The 27,017-nt window shown below is 41.7% G+C and overlaps 1 protein-coding gene across 3 annotated transcripts; it reads left to right on the top strand.

The window, feature by feature from the left end:
- The first annotated feature begins 281 nt into the window (after positions 1–281).
- Positions 282–26,737, top strand: fanca (FA complementation group A). Of its 3 annotated transcripts, none has more exons than XM_066713912.1 (44): positions 282–360; positions 809–907; positions 1,487–1,596; positions 3,769–3,868; positions 4,660–4,802; positions 5,291–5,386; positions 6,656–6,729; positions 7,121–7,221; positions 7,581–7,660; positions 8,020–8,053; positions 8,149–8,215; positions 9,034–9,146; positions 9,487–9,563; positions 11,010–11,151; positions 12,047–12,180; positions 12,950–13,060; positions 13,501–13,596; positions 13,749–13,808; positions 14,240–14,328; positions 14,607–14,667; positions 15,266–15,315; positions 17,612–17,685; positions 18,114–18,221; positions 18,691–18,821; positions 19,135–19,205; positions 19,501–19,600; positions 20,614–20,798; positions 21,000–21,096; positions 21,362–21,535; positions 21,798–21,871; positions 22,157–22,285; positions 22,805–22,892; positions 23,047–23,219; positions 23,545–23,650; positions 23,761–23,820; positions 23,913–24,017; positions 24,126–24,238; positions 24,462–24,603; positions 24,886–24,948; positions 25,266–25,365; positions 25,631–25,706; positions 25,791–25,944; positions 26,230–26,322; positions 26,482–26,737. In XM_066713912.1, exons 2-44 carry the CDS (start codon positions 829–831, stop codon positions 26,587–26,589), a joined length of 4,341 nt encoding a protein of 1,446 aa, XP_066570009.1. In that variant the 5' UTR covers positions 282–360; positions 809–828; the 3' UTR covers positions 26,590–26,737. The 3 variants fall into 3 exon arrangements, with proteins under 3 accessions (XP_066570009.1, XP_066570008.1, XP_066570007.1); XM_066713911.1 differs by having other exon boundaries at positions 4,633–4,802; positions 7,124–7,221; XM_066713910.1 differs by having other exon boundaries at positions 4,633–4,802.
- The last annotated feature ends 280 nt before the right edge of the window (positions 26,738–27,017 follow it).

Genomic DNA, 27,017 nt, shown 5'->3' with positions numbered 1-27,017 from the left:
CTCCTGGTATTTATTCAAAATGTTTAATGAATAGGTGTACTACTATCCTGGCTTCTAATATTCGTCTCAGGAGGGATTTACTTACTGTTAGAAATCTAGTAATGCTGTCTAATGGTATAATTTTGTCTAATTGTATGTTGCATCATGTAAACTTTCCTACATAACATATCAGCAGCTGTCCACAGCGTGACGTCGCTGTTCCGCGCACACTGCGCACAGCGCTGGGAGAGGGCAGCCAATCAGCAGCAGCTGAAATCAGTCCCTCAGCCAATCAGAGCAGGAAGCGGGAAGGACAGAAAGCTACGCGGAAGTTGTCTGCTTTAGGATCAACATGAAAACAAACCCATGATTTTACTGCGGGCAAGTATAAGAAATAACCAAAACTCCTTCTCTCATGAATGAAGGTGTATTAAAACTACACATTATATTATATCAGGGTAAACTCTAACTGGTGTTCAACTGAACGTGAATATACATCTGCTATTTGTGTTCGTTCCTTTGGAAACGAGTAGTTTTTAAACTTTTAAACTTGCATATCCCATTTATTTGGATCAAATGTTATGTTTTTGCACTCGTCTGATGTGATGTATGCAGCTGTTATTTGTTTATTCATTTATGTATTGATATATTTAACTGTCACAAAATACAAAATACTTACCACAATGTACCCCCCCAAAATAAAACTGGTTGTAATCCTTGTACTGTCTACGCAGCACGCAATCATCCGGAAAATTATAGTTCTTCTAGTAAACACGGGACACTGACATTGCAAGGCGATTTTTAACTTGAGACTTGGTATTTGGACCAGGTGATTACAGATGTGTGACCATGTCAGCTGAAGCCACTGCGTCCGGAGCGCCGTCACTCTCGTCGCACAAGCCGAGGCCAACGCTGTCCGCTATACTGGGTGAGTGTCTGCAGCCGCATACTGCGTCATCAGGTACATTACTATTTTTATTTTGTAATGATTTGGCAGACGACAATAATCATATAAACATACTTTGAGGCAAAAAGTTCTCTACTGTAAGTGTGCAATTTTCCACCATTGTAGGTTTTGTGACTGCAAGCTGACTGGACAGAGAGTAACCAGTCGAAGGTGTCTAGACCAGCAGTTGGCTAATATACTTTACACTGCAGCTATGGCACCCCAAAGGAATCAGTCTTCTATGCAATGAATGTGTATCGGTCTGTTTGAAAAATAAGATAACATGCAAAACAGCAATTAATCTGACAGCACTGCAGAAACTCATGCCGAACATAGCAAGCAGGTATCAAGAAGAAGTAGGTCATTATCTTTCTGTGGCCTCCTTCAACCTTTTTCTTTCCTTCAGATATTTGTGTGAATTACAATAAACACAAATACTCTCCTCTATTAAGTGGGGATTACTGGAGATAATTGCAGATCTCTGGAAGTGTGATTAACAAAAAAATAATACTGTTTAGCAATCTAACCCCTTTACCGATCTGATTTCTGTGCTTCTCCTAGCGGCTCGTGTGGGAAAGAAGAGGCCGAGGTATGAAAATGTACAAGAGCTGCAGGAGGCCACTGTCCAGCTGTTAAACCATCACCAGAATCTCAGAGACCTGCTTGTTGAGGTAAGGAGGCCAGGAAGCTACGGACCAATCAGAAAACCCACCAGCCAGCTTCACCTATGTGCGTTTGCCACTATACCACAGGCCTCAATTGCAGCTGGTGCTTCCTAATTTTTCCTTTTGAGTTCTCAATTGTGAAAATAATTGTGTGGCTTTGATATGGCAATTTGGCACTTCTATTTTTGAACCGCTGCTGATTTCGATAAATCTGTGACACCTCTATGGGACCGTCGCTCTTGTACTCTCTGGAGATCAGATGTCTTGAAGACAGTTATTAACTGGGATATCTGGCAGAAAAAGAGCACTAATGTGGTGTAAATCAGCTTATTTTCAGAGCTGCTTATTCCCTCATTACATTTGTTAACAGGTATTTTCCCACCTCCCAGTACAATTTTAATGGCAGGCACAACCTTCATTTTCTTTTAATATACATTCTTGAGTTCATGTTATACTGGGTAGACATTCATGTTGCTAATGGTAACGTGATAAGCATGCTACTAGGTGGCCTGAATGACTCCAGTTCAACATTATCATTATTCTATTTCTAAGCAGATGCCAAGGGTGGCTTACAATTGTTACAATATATCACATTATTGTTTTGTATACAATTACCCATTTATACCACTTGGTTGTGACTGGAGCATTCTGGGTAATGTACTTTGTCAAGGGTACACAAGCAGTGTACCCCACCTGGGACTGAACCCACCCCACCCCTCCGCTCAGGAGTCCAGAGGTTTAAGTTTAACCTATTGCAGAAAATAAAATCCTGCCCTCATTTATTAACCCTGAATCCAATTACAGTGAGGGAAAAAAGTATTTGATCCCCTGCTGATTTTGTACGTTTGCCCACTGACAAAGAAATGACCAGTCTATAATTTTAATGGTAGGTGTATTTTAACAGTGAGAGACAGAATAACAACAAAAAAATGCAGAAAAAACGCATTTCAAAAAAGTTATAAATTGATTTGCATGTTAATGAGGGAAATAAGTATTTGATCCCCTATCAATCAGCAAGATTTCTGGCTCCCAGGTGTCTTTTATACAGGTAACGAGCTGAGATTACTTATTTCACTCATTAACATGCAAATCAATTTATAACTTTTTTGAAATGCGTTTTTCTGCATTTTTTTGTTGTTATTCTGTCTCTCACTGTTAAAATACACCTACCATTACAATTATAGACTGGTCATTTCTTTGTCAGTGGGCAAACGTACAAAATCAGCAGGGGATCAAATACTTTTTTCCCTCACTGTAAGCCATCAGTGGATTTGCAAGGTAGCATTAAAGCACAGTTTTACTGTTTTCTATTTATAAATAAATAAACAACTTATGTGCGTTTTGTTTAACAAGCCTGTTAATGACTGAAGCTGCTTTGGGACCAACCCCAACTATCTTTAACCTGTCCTGATATCTTTTAAGTGTTTTGCTGTTCTGAGAATCCAGCTGCATCAGCACCAGTGTGTGATTTTTTAGGAATTCATATCAAAATAGTTGTGTGGTGCAGTTGGGGGGGTAGGGAGGGGTTCTCTGTTGTAAAGTACTCTGCTGTAGTTTATCACTGCAGCGTAAAGACAATCTTCATAGAGACATTTGTGTAAAGCAGGGCAGATTTGCATTACATGACAAGCTTTTTTCATCTTGGTTTGATTTCATTTTCTGCCTTGACACCGGTGTAATGGAAAACAGGGCAATGATGATGTATCAAGTGTGTCCTGGATGATAGTCAAAGGAACTAGGAATCTGTGTGCAGCCTACAGAAATATTGCTGAAAAATGATTGTGCTTGATTAATGCTCATCAGTACATATCATTTCAGTTACACATGAATAATGTAATTTTAAATTTAAGTCTTTTTTATCTAATTTACTCACCTTATATTAAGCCATTATGTTAAATACTATACATTATTTACTTTTTTTTTTCTCTACAGCAAAATCCCATACACTTTGATCCTGATCTAGTCGTAAAATATTAAAGCTGAAAAAACTAGCAAGAGACAATATAGGTCCGAAGCCATTAGAATATTGTTTCCACTCAAATGTAAGATCAACTGTATTTCGATTCAACTTAGAAAAGGGAAGTCTAGCTTCCTCTGAAGTAAAAAGCTTGGTAAATTGCCCTATTAGTGTGTTTTTACTCAGGGGTTTCCTTATGTGTTTGCATTGCCTTATCGCAGATTAGCCCTAAGCCTTCTAAGGTGATGTGCTCTGAAGAGGAGGGGAAGAACAGAGCACCGGAGAATCATGTTCATGCAAGAATGGGAAATCCTATCTTAGGTAAGGATGTACACCAGACAGGCACGTCACTCTGAATAACATCACATTGCACTCTTGTAATCCATGGAAGAAGGTCTTAATTAGTTACCTGACGGATTGTAAAAAATCTAAACTTTCCTTGAAGTGTGCTCCACCAATGAGTGAGTTAAAAGTGATGCTGAATTGTAGGCTTTATCACATTTAAGTCAAGATTAGAATAACAGGAAAATAATCCACTGTCAGCTTGTGACCACCTGGCACTGCATGTTTGACATCTAATAAGCAAGACATTTTATTATCATGAGTGTATGAAGTGATAAGCTGACAGAGAAGCCCCTAAATGGTGGAACGAAATCAGGACGGCAGAGTCCTTGACCACCTTCTGGCAATTACTCAAGACACATCTGTTCAGACTGTACCTGCAACTTAGTTGTTTATTCCCCTATGTGGCTCAGCTCTCCTGTAAAATTGCACTTATGTAACATTGTCATCATACTTCTTGCTTTTACACTGCTAGTGCTAGTGTTGTTTATTGTGATTTCCCCTATGCTCCCTTAACTATGACTTCACACTTCATCTGCACTTATTAGCTATTACAATCTAGGATGTAGTTATGTATTTACTGTATATTTTTCCTATACACTTGTGTAATTTTGAAATTGTAATTGTATTATGTTTTGAACTGTATTGTATTATTGCAATTTTGTAATGCTCTTATATTTTGTAAGTCGCCCTTCATAAGAAATAATAATAATAATAATAATAATTGGTCAAATTGGTTTCAGCAGCTAGCCTGTGGTGCTCTTTTCCAGTCAGGGCTCTGCAGAGGCAGGCTAAGCAGCTGGGCGTCCCTGTGGGCTTGCTGTCCGTGCGGACCGTGGTGGAGAGGCTGTGGGAGCTGTCTGCGCCAGTTGAGGGATATACTGACCATGTCCTTCTGAACACAGCAAAAAAAGTATAGCGTTCTGTTTCTCTTGCTGTTAACACGTTTATGCTGGATAAAGAATGACCGGTTTCTGGAACCAGAGCCAGAAATTATTTCTTGTCTGAATACAGAATGAGTTAAAGGCCGATACCAGATCAAAACTGTGACACATACAAGTGACAAACTTGTGGCTTTTGGCAATAATGGAACCATGAAGGCTTCACAGCTTTGTACTTTGGCAGTTTTGGTTAGGTCAAAGATTTGATTTGGTCTAGCCCAAAGAATGAACAGTCATCTCTACAGCTGGATTACAAGGTTTTACAAGGGATTTGAAAGGTAATAAATCCAGTCCATAATAAATAGAACACAATGTAGATCTTTATTTTTAAGAAACCAAGGCTTAATATGTTTTGGCAAGTCACAAAAATCACAGGTTTGTGAGGAATGAGGACTTACTGTGCTGGGTGTGAAAACAGGGGTGTTTATCCACTGCTTGAGCTGTGCTGTTAAAATTGCAGGATCAGATGGACGGACTCCTGCAGTCTGCGAAGGAGCTGCTTTCTCTCGGTGCAATCAGTCGCCAGCTATTGTGTCAGGAGATTTGGAAAGCGGAGGTGAGAGAAAATCCCAGCGCAAATGATTCAGCTGGAGATGGCCTGTTCTTCATTCCACCCTCCTCATTCTGAGCCCTGTCTTTCAGCTGTCACTTTTTTCCCCGCAATCAAATCGCTAGGTTTATCTAGTGTGCCAAGGAATTTTATTTATGCCAAACAGATCCATCGAGCAATGTTTTTTTTGCTAATTATGTTAAATGGCTCATGTTTTCTCACATAATTGCAAATATTTCAAGGGGCACACCTGTAATTTACTGAGGGAGGATCAGTGGGAGCTGTAATCAAGAAGGACAATGGGATTCAAAACTCCATGGTCAGGAAATGAATAATTTTTCAGCAGCTTTTGAATCTGGGCTAGTGTTTTTGCAGGGTCTCTGAGTTAATTAGGCTACCTGGCACTACTGATTATCTCCACAGTAGGTTTTCTGGCTAATACATTCCACACTGCATTAGCGATTACATGGACATGTCTGGTGGGGAAAGCTGTCTAGTCTACTGTCTCTGCAGTGTGATTACAGAGTTTTCTGTATACAGGCCCATGAACAATCCAGCCACCGAGCTAGTGATCCGTATTCAGGACAAATTCTGCGGTGTGCTGTCACTGCGTGTCATGTCAGAGCACTGCTACCACCAATCCTTTAGCAGTGGTTTTCCTCAGTGTGTTTTGTGCTTGTTAAAGACTTCCATTCCTGACTGTACACAATTCATATTATGGTCTTATCTACACTTTTAATTGAATTCAGTGGAATTGGAAAGATAGATGTATATATCAGTACAAGTAGATAGAGTAAAGATCGAGGGTAGATTCAGGTTGGCCTGCTCGTGTCAGTCAGATACAATAACTTGCGTTTTTACAGCGTCTTCCATCGATCAGTGGATATGAACCCAGCTCTGTATAGCCCTGCAATGCCCCCTTTGGAGACTCCACTAATAAGCCATTTTCCTAACTGTCCCTGAAGTGCATCTTCTTACAGGCAATGGTGAGAAAGAGCAGGCTTGTATATCGTGTCCTTGCAACATGTAAGCAATTAGTCGCTTTGCAGGGGTAAAAGTTAGTGTTGTAAAGCATAATACTGTAATAATATTTCCCTTGTAGTTTTTTTTTGCTGATGTTCATTAAGAACATATCAGTGCTCAGAGAGTCTGAATAGTGTGAAGGGCTACTTAATGTGGATGTGTCATTTAAAACCTTTTCTTTCTGTTCTACTCCAACGTCTCCCGTTTCAGCACCACTAAGGGGCTCCTTGTGCTTTTGTTTTTGTGGTATAGAAGCCTCCTATCCTTGAAATGGTCTGGCGTCTGCACAAGGAGAACATTGTTACTTTGGAGGAGATTCTAGAGAGGTAATGGGAAAACCATGTCTTTAGCGGAGCTGATCTCTTTCTCTTTCTGTAACTTTGGACCCAAAGAAGGAAAAACAAGTTTGTTTGGAAAGACCAGCTCTGTTCTGTTGGAAATGTGTAGCTTCATTAAAGAGTGATCTGGACATTTCCAACTGAGATGGCAACTCTCTTGGTTGTGGTTTGTGATTCAGACACATTGTTTGTTAAGGATAAATAAATAAATAAATGATTAAGTTATGCTTTAATAAATGGTCTCCCTCAGTGTCCAAGAGATAAAGGACATGGTCTGACAGACAGTCGTGGTTGGCTGCAGTTATTGAGCTGGGCTGTGGTAGCATTAGTGCAGATTGACTCGCTCAGCAGTGCTGACGGCGCTCGTGTTGTATCCCAGCAGTCCGAGCAGCTCTGTGGCAGTGGAGTGGCTGTGTGCTGACCTGCGTGTTCTCTGCGGTCAGCCAGGGGAGATTGAGGTCAGCCAGCAGATACGGTCTGGTAAGTGGAGGCACACTGTTTTTTTAAAGCAATTATGCATATCCAATTTTTCCCCCACCCTAATTTGAATGCCATGGCCACTGTGTCTCCCACCATTCCTTCCCATTCAGATTTTTCAAGGGTCCTCTGGGTGCCTATTTCTACCCATATTCCCCTGTTTAGTACATTGATTCCAGGCCTGTTTTGTATGAGGCTTATAAATGAGAATAAACATCAGAGCTACAGTTTTCCAGTATAGAATGGGCACTTCCAATCTCTGAATCTGTGACTTTGACTTAATCGGCATTGTGCTTGTAAAATAAATATATCTGTGGTTTTGGGAACATACACAAATGTTTTCTTCCCTATCTCCACCACAGATGTATTGTCAGTGTTGGTAAGAAAGGCCTTTCAAGAATCGCAGGATCTTCTGACGTCTCGCAGCAAAAGGACTCCTCAGGTAAAATTAAACTCAGCTAATAAACCAATTCCTGTTCCTATTCCTGAATAAGATAAGATACATTTGATTGCATGGTTGGCATTAACACACAAACGAATTCTAGATGGCAAATAAAGGTAGGAAAGCCTAACTCCTTACATAGTGCCTCAACTATTCTGAAATATGTATTTAGTCATAGTCACAGATTAATTAAATTTACCATGAACTTGCAGCCACCACCTTGCTGTCAGGCAGTGTTAGAGCTATGTCAAATAGCCTTGTACATCCCTTCTTTAAGGCATTTTTATTGCAATAATGTTCATGGTGAACTGCTGTTGTCACTGCTTTGTATCAGTAAATTATTGTGTTTTTGTAAACAGGTGTGTTTTGCTGTCCTGGATGAAATGCTTTCATGTGAGTATCTCTTGACTGGTATGCAGTAAACTGGGAAATGGGAAATGCCATTCTTGCAACTAAATGGAATTTAACTTCTAATCTTTGCTTCATAGTGATCCTTCATACTGTATCAAACAGCGGAGAAGAAAATTGTTCTCAAATGGAGGCAGCAAAGTTATGGTAAAATATATAATACTAATGAAATCTCACCTATTTCAATGATGTTAGCGGCATTTGGGTTAACTTATAGCCATTTGTTATTTCAATAAAAAAGAAAAGTAACAATTTATTTTCTTTCATGGCAGACAATTGACAATGAAACCGTAAAGAAAAAACAAGAAGAGTGAATTTCCAAAGTACCAGAAATGTACCATAAATCATCTTAGACTGGGAGCATCCACTCCATCAACATCTCGCCCCTCTGCTATTAGGCTTGTCTTGTGTGAATTACTTGGACTCTTGACAGATGCCTTTTAAACTGAGCGATGAATGGTTGTCAGGCTATCATTTATACCCAGAAGTTGTTTTTGTAGTTATCATTCCCCACAATGTATGATCCGTGATGATGGGGGGTGGGGGGGTCTTGCTAAATTGAAACAGATTCCCCAGTGATTTGTGAAAATGTCAAGCAGGCAAGCAAGGTTGAGCTCTGTCTTTCTGGCATTGTTATTGATTAGATTAAGATGATTAGTCTCGCCTGAAGGTTTGACTGACCAGCAGACATTTGTAAGAAGCAATGTCCTTCATTTTATTCTTTCAGTCCACCCTTCTTGAGCATGCATTATGTGACGTTCAAGAGTGACAGTTACAGTAAGCATTGCAGTTTATTCCCTTCACTGCACAAGACACACTGAGTCAGTCATACTGGAGAAATGTTCATTTCTCTGTGGCCTTTGTCTCTAATTGTTCAGTCAGGGCTGTAAGCTTTTATGTGAGTTAAACACATGATGTTATGTGATGTTACGTTGGAGTTGTGTGTGTGTGCTTTCTTGTTCCAGGATAAATGTATTTGATGTGGGTCTGTATGGAGGGACTTTATTTGTCATCAGTCTGCAGAAGTTCTTCCTTCACACTCTGACACAGATCCTGACTTTCAAGCCCCAGTTGAAAGGTCAGAAGATTGACAGCCAACAGAAAATGACAAACTGCATGCTGCGTATTCTTTGAACCAAGATATTTTTTGGAACCCCTTTTAATTGCAAAATCCATCTACCTGAAAAAGCTTGAATCGGTTCTCTGCAAACCACGAGACCAAAAGCCTCTTTGGATTAGAGATTTTTCATGCTGGGGGCTTGGTTTATTTACCCCACAAAACTTTCTTGTATGTTGTAAATAATACGTTTTCACTTTCATGATCTAATGTAGATTTTCCATAAAAAGGTGTGTGTTCTGAGATTAATGATATGAGCATGACTGAACTAAAGAAGCGCTCTGATTCGTCCCTCTTTCAGTCTCTGATGCTGTTGGCATGCAGTGGAAGTGGAGTTTTGCTAAAACCTGCCCTCTGCTGACGTCTCTGTATCGGAAGGTAAGGGGGTGAAGACCATTCAATTCATTCATTCATACTTTATTATTCTTCTTTGAATGGATAATCATCATCAACAACATTTGTAACAGTCCTCTCTGGCCTGGCATAAAGCAACACAGAAGAATGTGTAACAAACACTTTGCCTTAATCCCTTCAGTGTGCGGCAGTGCCTTTCTTTAGTCTCTCCAATGTGCCGCAGATAGCTGCGGATTTAAACCTAGCCTTGCTGAGGTGCTGAGGCATTGTTTTGAGTGGTGAGGGGGTGAAAGATTCTTTTCATCTCACAAGGACAGCAGTTCCCTTGTTATAGCATTTTGTTCATTCAGGGCCTGTGCTGCTGTACAATACAGGGCAATTGTTTGTCACTAATGTGAAATTTACATGATGTTCATCAGCTGCAATTCTTTCTACTTGTCCTTTATCATTGTTACTTTAAAAGAAAAACATAAATCAGAGTCAAATGTATGTGTATATGATATGTTAGTTACATGCTAAGTTACATATTTGTAGGGAAAGGGGGCTGAATAGTGTTGTCTTAGTGTCGCTCGGACAGTGCTGGCACTAGTCACATTGCGGGACAGTTTATTTGTTCATAAATTCATTCATAAATACACGCAAGTGCACATTGACGTACTTTGTGTATTCTGCTTTCGCTCATCAATATGGATGTCTTTCAGTTTTCAATTATTATCATTGTAATAGTTGATTATTGAAGGGGAAATCTCAGACTTTCAAGTACTGCTCCAGACTATGGTTTGTTTGTGGCTTAGTGAGGGGGCTTTTTTTGATGTAAAGTAATTGTCATTAGTCATCCACTCTCACAACCCATGCTGAATTCAGTGTGCAGGGTATACAATCTGAGGTGTACATTTTGAAACCCAATGGAGCCTGTGTTTTTTTTTTATTTTAATTGGATTGTCTAGACTTGGTTCTTGGTATGTGATCCAGGCATTGTGAAATGTGCTTATGATAGCAGAGGATATCAAAGAATGCCTTGACTACTCAATTATTATAGTAGCACAATGTGTTTGCTCCAGATATACCATACAGTTCTAATTGCACATCCAGTGAGATACAGGGGGCTTTGATACCCAGCATGAGTGAGTTTAATCAAGCAGCAGACAAGGATCAGATAGACGGCAGCAAACTAATGTACTCCTTTATCTTTTCTCTCCAGCTTTGCCTAAAACATTCAGGGTGGAGGGTTTAATCCAGTATCTAAAATTCTGAATAGATTTGTTCTTGCATCGGTCAACAGGCTGCAACTCATGGCAGAGTTATTGCGCATATCTTATACTCTCCCCACTCTCTGCAGCTTTGCCTGGGTTCAAATCCTGTAGGTAGTCCACTATCTTTGAGCATAGTTATGATGAAACGGAGTATATATCAGGAGACTGTCTTTTATGTTGTGTGGGAACACTAAAGCCCTGTGTGCTGTTATTGCAGCTGTTTGTTCTGTTCAGTGTGGAGGAGCTGATGGCCCATTTGCAGCAGGTCCTGGAGACTCATGAGGTCAACTGGCAGCACATACTGTCCTGTGTGTCCACACTGCTGGTGTGCCACGCACAGGCACAGCACAGCCTCAAAGGTAAAATAAATATCCTAATTCCTGTATAAGCCAGAAGACTGCTGCACTGCCTGCAACCTGCAGCCTAGTTTTACAAAAGTGATCTTTGCTTCACTGATTCATTTAGTTACTCAAGAAGCCTGCAACCTGATTTCTGTTGTCTTTGGGAACAGGATGAAGCCAGTCATAAGGAAGCAAACCTCAGTAGTGCAGTTGCTGACGCTCCTCACTGAAGTCAAAAAGTCTTCCTTTGATGCTCTGGGTTTTGTGAAAATCCTAAATTAAATTTTCTGTGACAGGAGTCAAGCATAGGAGATTGCTTAGAATACATGGCACACAAAGCTTGACTGATAGCTCCTTTAATCAGCAAACTAATCAAGTCATAATCCAACAGGGGCTTATTTAGTACAGTCCAGGTTCTTGGGTGATTGCATAAACTGATTATATCACCCATAAGGTCACCATACAGGTCCTTCGTTCTTAAGTCACAATGATGGATTTAGTTACATTATTATTAGTGTTTTCGATGTAGAAACAAACCTTTTTCTGTATGCAAAAATTAAGATATTCATAGATTGAATGGGCACAAAATGGTGAGTGTCAATAAATCCAGGCAGGGTTTCAAAAAGATCATGAGCATGTTTCAAAACTACTGGATTCCCAAAGCCTCAAAAACCTGAAATCATAGCGATGTGAATGAAAAAAACTTTACTACTTGAAGACCTAGGTCTGATTTGTGTCCAGGTTACAAATAAGCATCAGTGAAGTTTGGGCATCTTGACACTTTTCCCATTCGCTGTGTGCACTTTTCAGTTGTGAGCTGCCGTGTTTTGTGTATGTGTTTGAAGTTTACCAGTGCTAATGTCCTGGGGTGTGTGATTCCCACACATTGTAACATGGCTGTGCATCTCCATAGATCTGCTGACCCGCCTCTTGAGCAATGCATTCGAAGCATATGACCTGGAAAGCATGATCACAGCCTTCCTCCTGGCTCGGCAAGCGTCCCTGGAGGGTCCGGCAGTGTTCATGTCCTACACAGAATGGTACAAGGTACAGTATGTCCTGTCAAGTCCCTATAGTTGCAGACGATCCAAATGAAAAGAAAGGCTGTGTGTTTCCTACATGTTTCCTGTATGTGTTCCCAAATAGTCATTTTCTCCTGCTTTCAGTGTTTTGGAATTTCAGTTGACGCTTTGAATGAGAAAATTCTATCAAACTGAGATATCCAGCCCTGCACAGCGGCCTCTTGTGTGGGTGTGTTAGGCAGGCTGAATATCTGCTCCCTTCACAACTTTTTGCTATGACTTCACAAGAGTGTCAGCACCACGGAGGTGCTGCCACCCAGAGCTTGTCTGCAGTTTCTAGAATGACACCCCCACAGATTATAAAGAATGATGGCCAGGATCTTTGAATACAATGCACAAAATGTAAGAAAATAAGAATTTGTGGAATTTATTAACATAGAAAAACACCAAAAAACTAAGCACCTGAAGTGGAGAAGTACATACATGGGTGTATATATGGTTAGGACAGATTTGCTGTTCTATTGCCATGGTCACTGACAGGTAAATGGGGGGGCAGCAAAAGCCTTTTTTGACAGCGTAATGAAGATGTAATGAAGAGAAGAACTGACAGGGACATTTAGAACAAGAGATGTACGTCTTTGCAGGGTAGAAGCTGACAGCAAGATCAGCACAGAGTACAGAAGAGACCAATATTAAAAAAAGGGATGTGGCGATCTGTCCAAAAAGAAAATGTGTGGTCTGATCACGTGTTCAGGATTGACTCTTGAATTAATCTTGTGGTTTCCTCTCCCTAGCTTTCCTTTGGGAATGCCAGCAGTTACCATGGAAACAGTAAAAAATCCCTGGTGTTTCTGCTCAAGTTCCTGTCGGACCTGGTGCCGTTCGAACCGCCGCAGTACTTGAAGGTGACAAACTGCAGCTTTTTATTACCAGCGTGAGTGGGTAACCTTGGTGGGGATAAAAAAGCGCAGCATTGGAATTAGAATCCAAGGATGTGTGAGGGGTTACTTACATTCACTAAGCTTTTGGCATTTCAGAGGTGTTACTCTAAAGAAATAGCTCGCTGTACACATTGTTTCTGGTGCCACACAACTCACTAGAAATGCCCCTGACCCTGATTGGGAATGTAGCTGAACTGTATCCTTCTGTATTGGTTGGCTGCCACAATCCTGGTATTCAAGCTTTGTTCAGTGATTGTTAAGACTGTGCAACAAAAAGCAGCACACAATGCCTACAATAGTTTCTTAATACCCATCCCACTCATATAATTTTTATTTTGTCATTAGTGCCACCTATTGGTATTGTGAGTTTCCTTCCTTCTTTCATTGACATTTTTGTTTCTCAGGTACATGTGCTTCATCCTCCCTACGTTCTCACAAAGTATCGTCCCTTCCTCTTGGAGTACGTGTCCCTGGCCAAGACCAGACTGGCCGACCTCAAGGTAAGCTGGCAGTGTTTAGATGATTGACTGCTTTGACTTTGACTGATTAAACTGCTTTAAAAGCTTTTCTTTTGAAAAGTTTGTCTTTTCCTGGAGGCTGGCTTACTGTTTTGTTGTCTTTTTCTTTCGACCTTTCCTTCTTTCTGTCACAGGTCTCTATAGAAGAGATGGGCCTTTATGAAGATCTGTCAGGAACAGGAGCACCAGCACAGGTTAGAAATACCCCCAAGGACCTGTATGGTGTATAGCTCTCTAAATTATACCAGGTGATCAGAATAATGCTGTTTTGATTCTTTTGCATCTTTCTGAACTCTGGCATCAGGGCTGAGAGTGAGATGTTGTTCAAAAATATGGAAAATAAATCTGTCCTGTTTTGGCATTTTAATTGAGGTAGGCTCTGTATATCTGTATAACTAATCTGTAAAGCTTGACAGCTACAAATCATGGTGCAACACTAACATGATTATCCTGTATCTGGGCACTCGCTCAGTGAAGGGTAAACATATTAAACACAAATTATAGTCAATGCAGTGAGTACAGATCAGAATACCAAGCACCTGGGGATGATCTGAGCAATCTGTTACGAGTATCCATCTATAATCTGAAGATGATGTACAGCCGCTGTCACCACTGCTGTTTACAGCCCCAGTGTCAGGCCCAACAGGATGTGGAGAAAGCTGTCTCTCTGTTTGAGAAGACGGGCAGGATCCCCGCCAATGTAATGGAAGCAAGGTACCAATGTTGTTTATTTATCAACGAAAACCGATTCACATTTCCCTCACACTTCTACTCTTCATTCACACTGGTCATTGTTTGCAACTATATTGAAACAGCAACTTTAAAATATAACAGGATGAGAACAGATGACGAATTTCAGAGATATCTTGTATGCCATGTTTAGTTTTTCATTTTGGCCATTTTTTTGTTTTTGTTTGTTATATCAGGTTTCCCAATCTACTGTTAAGAAGCACCTCTGACTGACACTTCTGTTTGCTCCTACTTCTTTTCAGTATTTTTAGAAGACCGTATTTCATGTCTAGGTTTCTGCCAGCCTTGCTGACTCCACGCTTGGTAAGTATTTTGTATTATAATCCAGATTTAATAAAGTCAAACATCCATAAAGATGTTCTTTTGTTCCTTTTTACTGTTCTGACATTTGCTTCAGTATGATATTCAAAACTGTCTTAACAGTTAGTTACACACTACTAGTTTAACAGGTAATGCACATGAGAGACAAAAAGTGTCTTTCTTAATAACTTCTGAACAATATATATGAAGAAGAATAAATCAGCAAAGGTATTGGGAAGAATCATTCATGAGTTTATTCAGTATTATCTTATACAGAGTATACTGCATAAGTAAAACAAACCCATGCCAGTATGCCAATTTTTGTATTAGCTGTTCGGATCGATTGGATTCTCCTCTAATTACATATACTACACTGGAAACAGACAATTCATAAAAAGGGCTTCGGAATATCCTATAGCAGTCTGAGATTTTCCATCATGTCCCTCTCAAGCACTGATTGAGTCCAGCTTTGCTTAGCTTCTGATTTCCTCTCAGATTAGGCCTTTGAGGTCTTATTTTGGCTGGGAAGACCTCCATTCTCTAAAAAAGCCATTTAGGATATATTCATTTTTTAAGCTGTCTTGTTTTTACTGTCTTCCAGCTACCTAGCAAACCAGACCCTCGGATGTCTTTCATCGAATCCCTCAGAAAGTAAGGCGTCTGTCTCTGCAGCATCAGCTATTTGGCCTCTGATTGGATTTTTTATTTTTAATCAGTGGAAACGCATTAGAAGACACTGAATATCAAGCAATTCTGACAGACTGGGTTTGGAAAATGCCTGAGCTCTGGAAAACTTGTGTTGTATGATCGATCAAAGCACATATGTACAGTATTCTTTATATGAAAAGAAAAACATGAAAGTTGAAAGCTTTATCATGCCTACAGATGTTCCTAACAGTCTTGTTCTGATGAGAGGATGTGTAATCATTCAATTCAAATTGAACTAAATATTATTCTTGGACTTGTGTTTAGTGAAGCTAAATTACTGTGCTTTACAGCATGCAACCCACATATTATAGTTTGGCTTTGTGCTCCCTGTAGAGCTATACAGTGAGGGGAAAAAAGTATTTGATCCCCCGCTGATTTTGTACGTTTGCCCACTGACAAAGAAATGATCAGTCTATAATTTTAATAGTAGGTGTATTTTAACAGTGAGAGACAGAATAACAAAAAAAAAATCCAGAAAAACACATTTCAAAAAAGTTATAAATTGATTTGCATGTTAATGAGGGAAATAAGTATTTGACCCCTTCGACTTAGTACTTGGTGGCAAAACCCTTGTTGGCAATCGCAGATGTCGGACGTTTCTTGTAGTTGGCCACCAGGTTTGCACACATCTCAGGAGGGATTTTGTCCCAGTGCTCTTTGCAGATCCTCTCCAAGTCATTAAGGTTTCGAGGCTGACGTTTGGCAACTCGAACCTTCAGCTCCCTCCACAGATTTTCTATGGGATTAAGGTGTGGAGACTGGCTAGGCCACTCCAGGACCTTAATGTGCTTCTTCTTGAGCCACTCCTTTGTTGCCTTAGCTGTGTTTTTTGGGTCATTGTCATGCTGGAATACCCATCCACGACCCATTTTCATTGCCCTGGCTGAGGGAAGGAGGTTCTCACCCAAGATTAGACGGTACATGGCCCCGTCCATCGTCCCTTTGATGCGGTGCAGTTGTCCTGTCCCCTTAGCAGAAAAACACCTCCAAAGCATAATGTTTCCACCTCCATGTTTGATGGTGGGGATGGTGTTCTTGGGGTCATTCCTCCTCCTCCAAACACGGCGAATTGAGTTGATGCCAAAGAGCTTGATTTTGGTCTCATCTGACCACAACACTTTCACCCAGTTCTCCTCTGAATCATTCAGATGTTCATTGGCAAACTTCAGACGGGCCTGTACATGTGCTTTCTTGAGCAGGGGGACCTTGCGGGCGCTGCAGGATTTCAGTCCTTCACGGCGTAGTGTGTTACCAATTGTTTTCTTGGTGACTATGGTCCCAGCTGCCTTGAGATCATTAACAAGATCCTCCTGTGTAGTTCTGGGCTGATTCCTCACCGTTCTCATGATCATTGAAACTCCACGAGGTGAGATCTTGCATGGAGTCCCAGACCGAGGGAGACTGACAGTTATTTTGTGTTTCTTCCATTTGCGAATAATCGCAACAACTGTTGTCACCTTCTCACCAAGCTGCTTGGTGATGGTCTTGTAGCCCATTCCAGCCTTGTGTAGGTCTACAATCTTGTCCCTGACATCCTTGGACAGCTCTTTGGTCTTGGCCATGGTGGAGAGTTTGGAATCTGATTGATTGATTGCTTCTGTGGATAGGTGTCTTTTATACAGGTAACGAGCTGAGATTAGGAGCACTCCCTTTAAGAGAGTGCTCCTAATCTCAGCTCGTTACCTGTATAAAAGACACCTGGGAGCCAGAAATCTTGCTGATTGATAGGGGATCAAATACTTATTTCCCTCATTAACATGCAAATCAATTTATAACTTTTTTGAAATGCGTTTTTCTGTATTGTTTTGCTGTTATTCTGTCTCTCACTGCTAAAATACACCTACCATTAAAATTATAGACTGATCATTTCTTTGTCAGTGGGCAAATGTACAAAATCAGCAGGGGATCAAATACTTTTTTCCCTCACTGTAATTCAGATTGTGTCTTTGATCACAGGATCAGATATTCCAGCACAGAATGTTTTGTTCAGCTGATTTTGAATCTTGTCAGGAAAACTGTCAAATGTAAATGTACCCTAAGAAGAAATGCATAACCGATTTCTCTATGTACTCATATATTTAATCTATTTATGCATTGTTCTAGGATTGATTTTTTTTTTTTTTTTTTTTTGACAGTTCTCATTGAAGATTTAACACTGAGAAAACTAGTGTGATCTATATCAGTGCATTCAAAGCCTCATATATGCCTTTGTCTCTCATTTTAATTTAATTTTCTTCAGTGCTGATAAAATCCCAGGGAGTGTGTACACTGCCTATGTGCAAGGCTGTCAAAAAGAGGAGAGACAACTAGAGGGTTTGTAGTTTTTTTTTCAATTTTCTCGGTCCATCGACTTTCCTGAAATCTCACAGCAGGAGGCCCGTTCAGAACGACAGGCAAGATGAGCTCTTCCAGTCTCCTGAGATCCTGATTGTAAACTGTACTCAAATTAAATGTCTAACAAATTATTTTGATCATCATGAAAGACCAAGAGATCTTGTGAAAACATTTAAGGCTTCCCCTGCCTAACCCTCAAAGCTCCAGTGTATTTTACATTCGGATCCAGTTCAGCTCTGAATAACTGACTTGAGCTAACCATTGGCTGGCTTTATTCTCTTGCAGCTCTTATAGTTGCAGATGTCCGGCTTCTTCTGAAATGTGAAAGAAATCAATAAACTTTAAGAGACTGTCTGTTACCACCCAGTATCCAGTGCAGTGATGCATCTGTGCTGCTGTGTTGGTAGGTGGGCATGTGGAGGTGGAAGTGATACTTTCCACAGAGCCCCTGGAGGAGCTGAAGGCCAGACTGAAGGAGATGACGTCCCTGCTGTCTGGAGGTGTGAAGGAAGGGGGTAGGTGGCTTGGTGAAAATGTGAGGATGTTCATTTAAGAGTCATTAAAACCTTGCTTTGATTTATGTATGCAAGTATTGTTTTTCTTTTTCTTTTAAAAAGTATATTAGTCACTTCCCTTTTTACCTCTCTGTTATGACATTTGTTATGTGGGACAGTGATCCGTTAGGATGGGTTTTATAGGATGTAATCTGTAAACTATCTAGTGAGTCTTTTCTACAATTCCTTTCGAGATTGAGATAGGTGCTGCAAGACTCAACAACTGCATTTTTTTATTTTAATCCAATTCAAATGCAGAGCAATATCAGTCGTAGCATTAAGGATTCACAGTTGACCCAGTTTTACTGCAAAGAGAAAAAAAGAAAACAGTGAACCCTAGGGAATTTGGATTTGGAATGATAATATTTCTATAGATTTAGTTTTTTCTTTCTCTGTTTGAATCCTCTTCAAACGGTTCTCTTTCTTCAAGATGTATCAGCCCACCTGGCGCTGCTCTCCGAGACCCTGAAGAGCTTGCTTGGTGAGACGAATGAGCTACCCACAGAGACGGCGATGAAACTCGATGTCGATGCGCCCAGCTCGGAGACCCTGCTGACTAAAGTAGGTATCTGTACATTGTGCAAAGATAAGCTCATTATCACTGCTTGAACAGGAGAGAAATGTACACACACACACACACACACACACACACACACACAAGAGGTTAAAGCTATGAGAACTTGCCTGATTGTGATCATAAGTAGCTGAACATTCAAAACTGTCAATATTTTTGTAATGTTGAACCAGGAAAGCCAAGCCAAGCTACTCTGAATCAATGCACACATGAGACATCTAGTAGTTGTGGCAGTGTTACAGTATTTTTGTGTTAATTTTGTGCTATAATTGTGCTGATACCCATTTATTCCTTTCTCAGCTCACCAACATTATCTTGAAGAGCTTTTGCCAGAACCTGATGGATGCCTCCAGAAAAAATCCCCCACAAAGGTAGGGAAGTCCAGTGTGGGTATATGGATTACCGTTGTACATTCCTGTGGTATTTCCAATGCTACATTTTCATTGGCTGTACACTTGCTACTGTTTTTCTTGATAAATCCCATCAAAGGTATTATAGGAAATATCAATATTTCTCGGAAAATCCCAGTCACAAATGTAGTCTCTTTATCTTATGATTTTTCTTTAATGTTTTTAGTTTGTACAGTGTACAGATTAGAGTTAAACACTTTCTGATCTTCAGCTTTTGTAATGAAGGTTGTCCTTCTCTTCTAATCCTGAATTGCAGCCAAGGAAACTGGGCTTCTCTATTTGTGAAGATGCTTTATGGGCATAGACAGCTTCTGCAAAGCCTTCTGACCAGACTTTGGAATCTGTTATGCCACCAGGTATTGCACAGTGTTATACATATATATACAGCGATGTGTTATACATCTACTTTTTCATCTTAAAAAGCAAAAACAGTCAGATGACAAACTTTCATATTTTTGACTGAAGATTGGGAATGTTTTAATCTTTGGTAAGGTGTGTTTCTTTCTGAAATGGTTTATTTACGGTGGGAAAGCTAGTAAGCAGATTTGAAATCCCATTTTCTAAATTTTACATGAAAGAAGAAACTGCACAAAAATGTAGATTTCAGCCTAATCCTGTAAGTGTGGGCCATGGTGATCTTTGAAGTCTGGATAATTGCACAAAATTATAATATTTTAATGTAGTACTTTCAAAATGTGTTATTTAAATAATATAATACAGTATCATATATAATGTTGTGGTGTTGTATCAGATTGTTGTTGTTGTTTTACTTGATTCACCCACTGTCTTCCCTTCATTCAACTGCATATGGGGGCGGGGAGTGGGGGAGACACAATTATTTGTATTCCTCTAAACAAAAAGTTTGATCCTCTGAGTCACAGTTTTGCTCATTTTTTAAAACCTGCTTAATGCAGTCACCGTTTTGTTTACGAAGCTTTACACCTACTCCCACAGTGGGAGGTTGCCTGTAGAGATTGATGTCTCAGATGTTTAAGCCTGACAAATACGTCCTGGGTTCTGTCTCGACTGTTTTTATTTAAGGGCCTGAATCTCGTCAGCCTGTCATGACTGTGGGGAATAAAGTAGAAAGCTAATGAGACATTTGTCTGTTGGCTGTGGGAAAAAAAATCCTACACAAATAGTCTTTTGCCACTTTATTTGATTCCTTCAGTCAAGTCATCTAGCTGCTGATTTCATTATCCTTATGAGCTGCAGCTAAATTACAGATTAATTTTCTGGTTTCTCATTCCCATGTAAGTTTTCCGTTTGCAGATTAGAGTATAAAATCTTCTGCAGCGCTTGAATGTCCTGCAAAGTCCGTGATTTGTTTTCTCCCTGGCTGAGATGTGTAATCATGCTGTCTGTGCAGGGCTCCTCCCTGAGTGCAGGGCATGTCTTGGGACTGTCTGCGTTTGTGGTTCATCTCCATGAGTCCCAGGCTGTGGCTCCCCTGGTGGATTTGGGCTCCCTCAGCCCTCGCTTGTGTCCCTTTGCTGAGGCGGTGAGTGGCTCTCTGCTGTGCAACACTGAGGAGACCATGACCTTCTGCTTGAGGTGAGGGACCTTGCTAACTTACATGACACTTTCAAAGCATCTTGTCACCTATAGCAGTGGGCTGTGTAAAGCATTAGACCCTGTTGTTCGGCTCTACTGGGTGCTGCTGGGAAAGAGCTGATGCTGCTCATGGTGACAGTTCTCCAAAGACCGGTTGACAATTTATTTATTTTTTCCCAAACCTTTTTTTTACCAAATTAGGTTTTGCATAGCAGCTGTCTCCTATGGGCTGTGCAGATGTGCTTCTTCATCTGTCGAGGACATCCAAGCCTACGTGCCTAAGGGGCTCTTCAGGAAGGTACAGAATCTGACATTTGATTGAAAGATTTGTTTATTGTACGGGAACAGGCTGGTCTCGCTGTTGTGTGGGGGTGGCAAGCATTGCTGTACCAGACTGAAGCAAATAAGTGGATGACGACCAAAACATATGGTCTGCCTTGATGCTGTTATTTTATCTCCTGAAAGATTAAGGCCAAGAACACTAGACTAACAAATGAGTTTTGTAAACCTAGCGATTGACTGCCCATGTAGAGTAGTGATGGGGTCCGGCCTCTGTCCTGTAGCTACTATACCTGGTTCCCCGGCTGGCTGCAGAGATGCGGACGGGGACACTGGGGGAGGGAGAGGAGAGTGTGTGGGCTGTGCTGAGGGATCCCTGCTCCTCCTGGAAGAGCTCTGCCCTGGCCCTATGGAAACACCCCAACTTCCAGAAACTTCAGCAGCTGCCAGATCTCCAGGTCTGAGAGGCTTTCTTAACTGACTCTTGATTAACCCCCCTCCATAACCAGGAAACGATAATCATTACATTCATTTCACTTCCTTGTTTGTTTTAGCTAAGATGTGAAGAGGAAAACAGTTTCTCAGTCATTACCCTGCTCAAAATGTTTTCAGATCTACAGACTGTACAGATTTGCTCCCCAGGCCCAGAACACAATACACATTTTAATCATAAGGGTAATTGAAGCAACTGAAATTCAGTTTAATTTGAATTCTCTTTAGCTGACTTTTCAAGACTGGCTGGTGGCTGAGCTGGACGTCCAGAGGAGCACAGACACACTATCCGACGCCGAGAGGTATTGCAAGGAGTTTATCTTTATAATAACTGTCAAAGGTATGTTTTGTATGGCAGTAAAGGACCCACATTCTGAATGTTAACCCTTTAAAAAGGTATTTTAAAATATAAACTAATTGGGGGAAAACTTCTGTCCATTTTGGCAGGTTATAAAAATAGTTTAAAATTGTGTTACTCTGTAGATGTGTATTTTATTTCTGATTTCATGTGTGTCTGTAAGATAGATGTAATGTCTGGGTAGTGGGCAGCTCACTGACTGTCAGTTTCCCCCAATGTCATCTATCAGACAGGAGTACCAGCAGTGGGTGTGTTACCAGCAGTACCTCCCAGCCCCTCTGGCTGCGGGGGGCTGTGCTGGAGACCTGGAGAGAGCATGTGTGGCCATCATGAACGCAATAGTGGACCACAGCATAAGGTACATTTATAGAGTCAGTCTCTTCAGGTTTGCCTTCCTCACAATCTCATTTGCACACACATTTCTTACCCCCTCTAACATTTAATCTAAATGTGTTACTGCTCCAAACCTCCACTGGGACGATGCAATAATGCAAGTTAAAGCAAAATGGTCTCTACTGATGGATAATAGGTCTAAAATCCTCCTCCCCAGAATAAACACCATTCTTTTATCATTAATCTTCTCTGAACAGTGCAGAAAACACACCTGTAAATGATTGCACACAATCTAAGCCTGGTAACTTTACTCCTGGTGCGTAGAATACCTTAGCTAAGTGATACATGAAAAAGCATTATTATATAACAACGAAAACTGGTTTGTTAGTATTGGACTGCAGTCGCTTCCTTTTGGCATGGAGGATCTGTTTACACTGAGATGGCACATTTGTACTGCTAAATGTGTTTCTTGTTCTTAGAGAGCTGATATGTGGGATGTCGAACACTGAATGCTCCTTTAGTTATTTTTCGTTCTGAATTACAGATCAATAGGGCCAGACGGCCATTCTGAAGGATTGGAGCCGAGCAAATTTTCTGGCACATGTTACACGGATATCCTTACTAGACTCCAGGTAAATACATTTTTAAAGAGTCTATGAGATCCTTTGTTTGGCTAGATCAGTGTTGTCGGGATTCGTAAACGCATCTGCTCCCGTCAAGATCTAAGCTGCGCTGTTTAAGCAGCCTGTGATCCTAACGAGGCGGCGTCTCTGGACGGTTCTGCAGGAAATGGTGTATGACATGGAGCTGATGCGCTCAAAAAGACTGGCTTTGGGGGTCATGCGCGATGAGGACCACTTCCTGTTCCGCGTGATTTCTGAGAGGCTGGCCACGATTCCCGACAGAGAGAGCCTGAGCGGTCAGCTGGCCCAACAGCAGGAGCTCTTCATCCTCACCAGGTAACAAGGCCAGCGCCCAAACACACAGGCCGTCATCAGCACCGCACTGACCTTGCGAACACAGGGTACGTCAGTACGTCCACCTGATTCAGTGCAGATGGGTTTAGACGAGGGCATTTCTGTCCCTGTGCGCATCCACTTTCTTCTGAGGAGTGTCATGTTCCTCCCCGCAGGAAATCGGACTGAGGTCAGGTGGAGTTACCCATACTCCTTCATCGCTCTTCTTTTTAAGTGGTTTAGTATTGAACTGAATTTGAATAACAGATAGGCAGATACTTTTCTATTGGCTATTCCTTATTATATGTTGACTTTCTTCATTCCTCAGGATTATTACCTCCCTCCCTCCCGCTGTGCTTGTCCGAGCTCGTCACAAGGGCCGGATGGCTACCCTGAACTGTGAGCCGTTCTTTGAGTTTGTGAACGGGCAGCAGGTACATCATTTCTCAAAGGTTTCTCCAGCGTATCCTTCTTTTGCAAAGTGTTCGTATTTTTTCTTGAGTACAATTTGTTTTCTTGCTTTCTCCTTCTGTCCGTTCCCCAGGGAAACAGCTGTGCCAGAGGGTGTGTGCTCCCCTGTGAGCTCACTGCACATTTCTTCCGGGTAAGTTTTTTTTTTTTTTTTTCAAAGGTTCAAATGAATGCTGGCCTACGTTTTTCTCCACCCTTGAGCCACCTCCCCTCTCTCCCCTGTAGGGTGTACTGAGTGCCAGCCTCGACTGTGCCCACCCTCGTGCCGCTGTGAGTGAGGTGCTCTCCGACTGCCTGTTGCACTGTCCTCTTGCCATCACGTCGGCTGCGGTAAGAACACTAACCCGGAACATCGCTCCCTGCTCCGTGTTGTTTAGCTGCAGTTGTCGGTGGGTGTGCGCTTTCCCCAGGTCTAACCGCTGTGTGTGCTTGTGTCAGTTCTGGTGGCCCAGGCTGCAGGCTGTGCTGTGGGCCCAGTGGGGGAGGCTGTGTGAGGAGCCCCTGCCAGAGGAGCTGCAAAGTATCGCAGACTGCTACTCATGGGCCAGCAGGTAAAACAAACCGCTTTTATGTTTGCGCGGAATGGAAAGGAAACAGCAGCTTGGATTAATTAGATTATTATATCGATTGCAAAGCAGAACAAATTCCACAAGATCCCGTAGAGCCCCACGACCAGACAGACCATCACTGAAATAGATCATGTGCTCCTACATGCGTCTTAGCCTCGTGACACTGTTCCGTTAAACGTCAGTGAGTGTATGCTCTGTGTTGCAGTGCGCTGTGTGAGGCAGCAGCTCCTCCGCCCTCGGACTCGCCCCTGGTCCTAGCAGCCTGCCTACACTGGGCCCTGGAGAGGCAGCCAGCAGGCAGGGACGTCAGGGCGGTGCTGGGCGAGATGGAGGAACACGGGGAGCAGGTGAGGGCTAACCCCTCGAGTGTGCTAACCCCGCAGCTCATCAGACTCAATTCTTAACTTCCCTGCAAAACTGTGCAGGACCTCAGTCACCTTCTACCACTGATTATCTGCTATTATCCTTGTGGTGTTGAGGCTCGTGACCATTTCTAAAGACCTTGTCCCCTTCCTTCTGTTTATTTCATGTCAGTAACAATATAAAAGTGTGGAAGACTGGAAAATCACTGATGTTTGGGGAAATTCATGTGGTTGAGGTGGTCACCCTCACTGTGCATTATATTTCAGGTGCTGCTTTTTCTTCTCTTCTTCTCTCTGGTGGACCTCATCTCGGTCAAGATCCAGCCCAAGGTGTGACCTGTGTTTCATGTGAGGCTGTGGTCTGTGCCAGTCGCTTTGTGTTGTGACAAGCGTGACCAGGGTGGGGAGATGGATACACACCTCTGTACAGCCAGCACCACCGATAATGACAGACAGCACACTGACAGACTTGCGTTACAATGTGGAAAACATCAAAGTGTATCGGCACTAATCCCATAATCTATTGAAAGCAGTCTATATTTAAAGCCCTTCTTGGAGAATAGAAGGTTGGTCCCACATTTGAGAGGGAGAGTTTAAAAGTGAGCCGCACTCTCTCCACTAACCGCAGTGTTTTTGTGGCAATGCAGGCTGTGGATCCCCTCCGTGCCATGCAGCGCTGTGCAGACATCCTGAAATGCTTCAAAGACTCTGGCCAATGGCTGGCTCTTTTCCATGGACAAAGCACAGGTAACACAATAGAGGGAAGATGATTGCCTTCTTTATATAGACATGTAGCATTGTATATACATCACGTGAAGAGAGCTTGCCATCATATGACACTGGCTTTGAGTTGTGCTAGTTGATCAGAACAGTTCTATCCTGGGTCATTGCTACTGGACTAATTTAAACGTACTACACTACAAAAAAAAAAATTGAATGCTATTGTTCTGTTCATGATTTCCCTCCATACATCGTATTATTTCTCATTATTTTTCTTGTTTTGTCCCCCAAGACCAAGGCCCATATCAGAGTATTTACAAAATGATATCTGACACGCACATCAGGTTGATGCCTCTTGCTTTTTACAGGTTAGTCACATTTGCGTGTATTGAGTAAAATGTCAAATTTGTTGCCAGTGTAGACATGGCTGCTTAACGATGCCCACCTCTCAGTCTTGTCCCCAGCCTGGATCACACGCTGCTCACCTGTGTAGTCAAAGCCCCGGACTTCCTGAGAACCGCCCTGGAGATGTACAGCGGCCTGGCCAGGCTGTTCCTGGACGGCACGGCCAGCACTCCGACTCAAGCGAAGCACACGCCTGAGCAGGTGAAGGGCCGAGGAGTGTCTAGTGTGACCAGTCACAAGGGAGAGGCAGCTCAGAAAGTTAGGTCTACTCTCTCCAAGACCGTAGAGATCCTTTAATCTCACTCTGACTGGCCTCAAATTTTTGCTTGCATTTGAATTCTAGGCTTTTCACGGATTACTCGAGGATAGTTTTGTGTTTGTGTTTTTTTGTGGTTGTTTTTGCTACACCTGCAGAACAAAAGGCTTTCTGTATTGAAAAGCAATGTATGAGTGTATAAGTCTCACATATCCTTCTCTGATTTATAGGTTGATCCTCTACAGATTCTGCCTCGAGCTCAGCAGTTTGTTCTCCAGGCTATTTCGCTGAGTCCACAGAGCTGCTTTTTGTACGGGAGACAGGTGTGCTATTTTACATTCATTTTCTTATTTTTTGTATTAACACTGATTTAATGTGGGAAACTGATCCTAGAGGAAGACTCCATTAGGGAAGAGTGAATGTAAAATAATGGATTGCAGGTGTGCCATTGAGGCTAAGGGCTGTGAATTGCTGTTTTGCAGCTGGAGGATGTATGTAGAGACCTGGACCCTGAGGTGACCGCTGCCCTGTCTCACCGTCTCCAGCCCAACTGTGACGACTCCCTGTATGAAGTGCCAGACTTCCTGTAAATTATAGAAACTTTTGATGAATGTATTTATTCCGTTGAGTTAATTGTTATAAATATAATAAACAGCACATTTGTTTTGGAGAAGGGGGTTAATTTACAGAGTAATGGATTTCTGAAAACCGACAGAAATCACTGCCAGATCTGCAAACGTTTTCCTGGTTTATGGCTGACCTGAAATCTTTCTCCAATCCCTATCCCTAAAGTCTGTTTTAAGCCTCAGCGACAAAGTATAGAAATTAACATTTTCCTTAAATCTCTTTATTAAAAACAATATGAAATGTTCAATAGCATGGACTTGGCAAGAATGCTTAGTTCAGTTTGAAGACCGCAAACACAGAAAGGCGTACAAATTCTCTGTGAAGAACTGATATCCAAAACGAGCACAGATAGTGTGGCTCAGGAGATCGGGCAGGGAAATCTATTGTCCAC

The sequence above is a fragment of the Amia ocellicauda genome, chromosome 9 (genome assembly GCF_036373705.1).
Source record: "Amia ocellicauda isolate fAmiCal2 chromosome 9, fAmiCal2.hap1, whole genome shotgun sequence".
Classification (NCBI taxonomy): Eukaryota; Metazoa; Chordata; class Actinopteri; order Amiiformes; family Amiidae; genus Amia; species Amia ocellicauda.
Note: the sequence above shows the minus strand (reverse complement) of the source record. Positions and strands in the feature narration are given on the sequence as shown.

Bases quoted from the DNA above. Each gene is read 5' to 3' on its own strand.
- fanca (XM_066713910.1), top strand. From the start codon at position 829: ATGTCAGCTGAAGCCACTGCGTCCGGAGCGCCGTCACTCTCGTCGCAC. The intron at 24,604-24,885 runs GTGAGGGCTAAC...ATTATATTTCAG, and splicing joins TGGAGGAACACGGGGAGCAG to GTGCTGCTTTTTCTTCTCTT. The intron at 26,323-26,481 runs GTGTGCTATTTT...GCTGTTTTGCAG, and splicing joins GCTTTTTGTACGGGAGACAG to CTGGAGGATGTATGTAGAGA.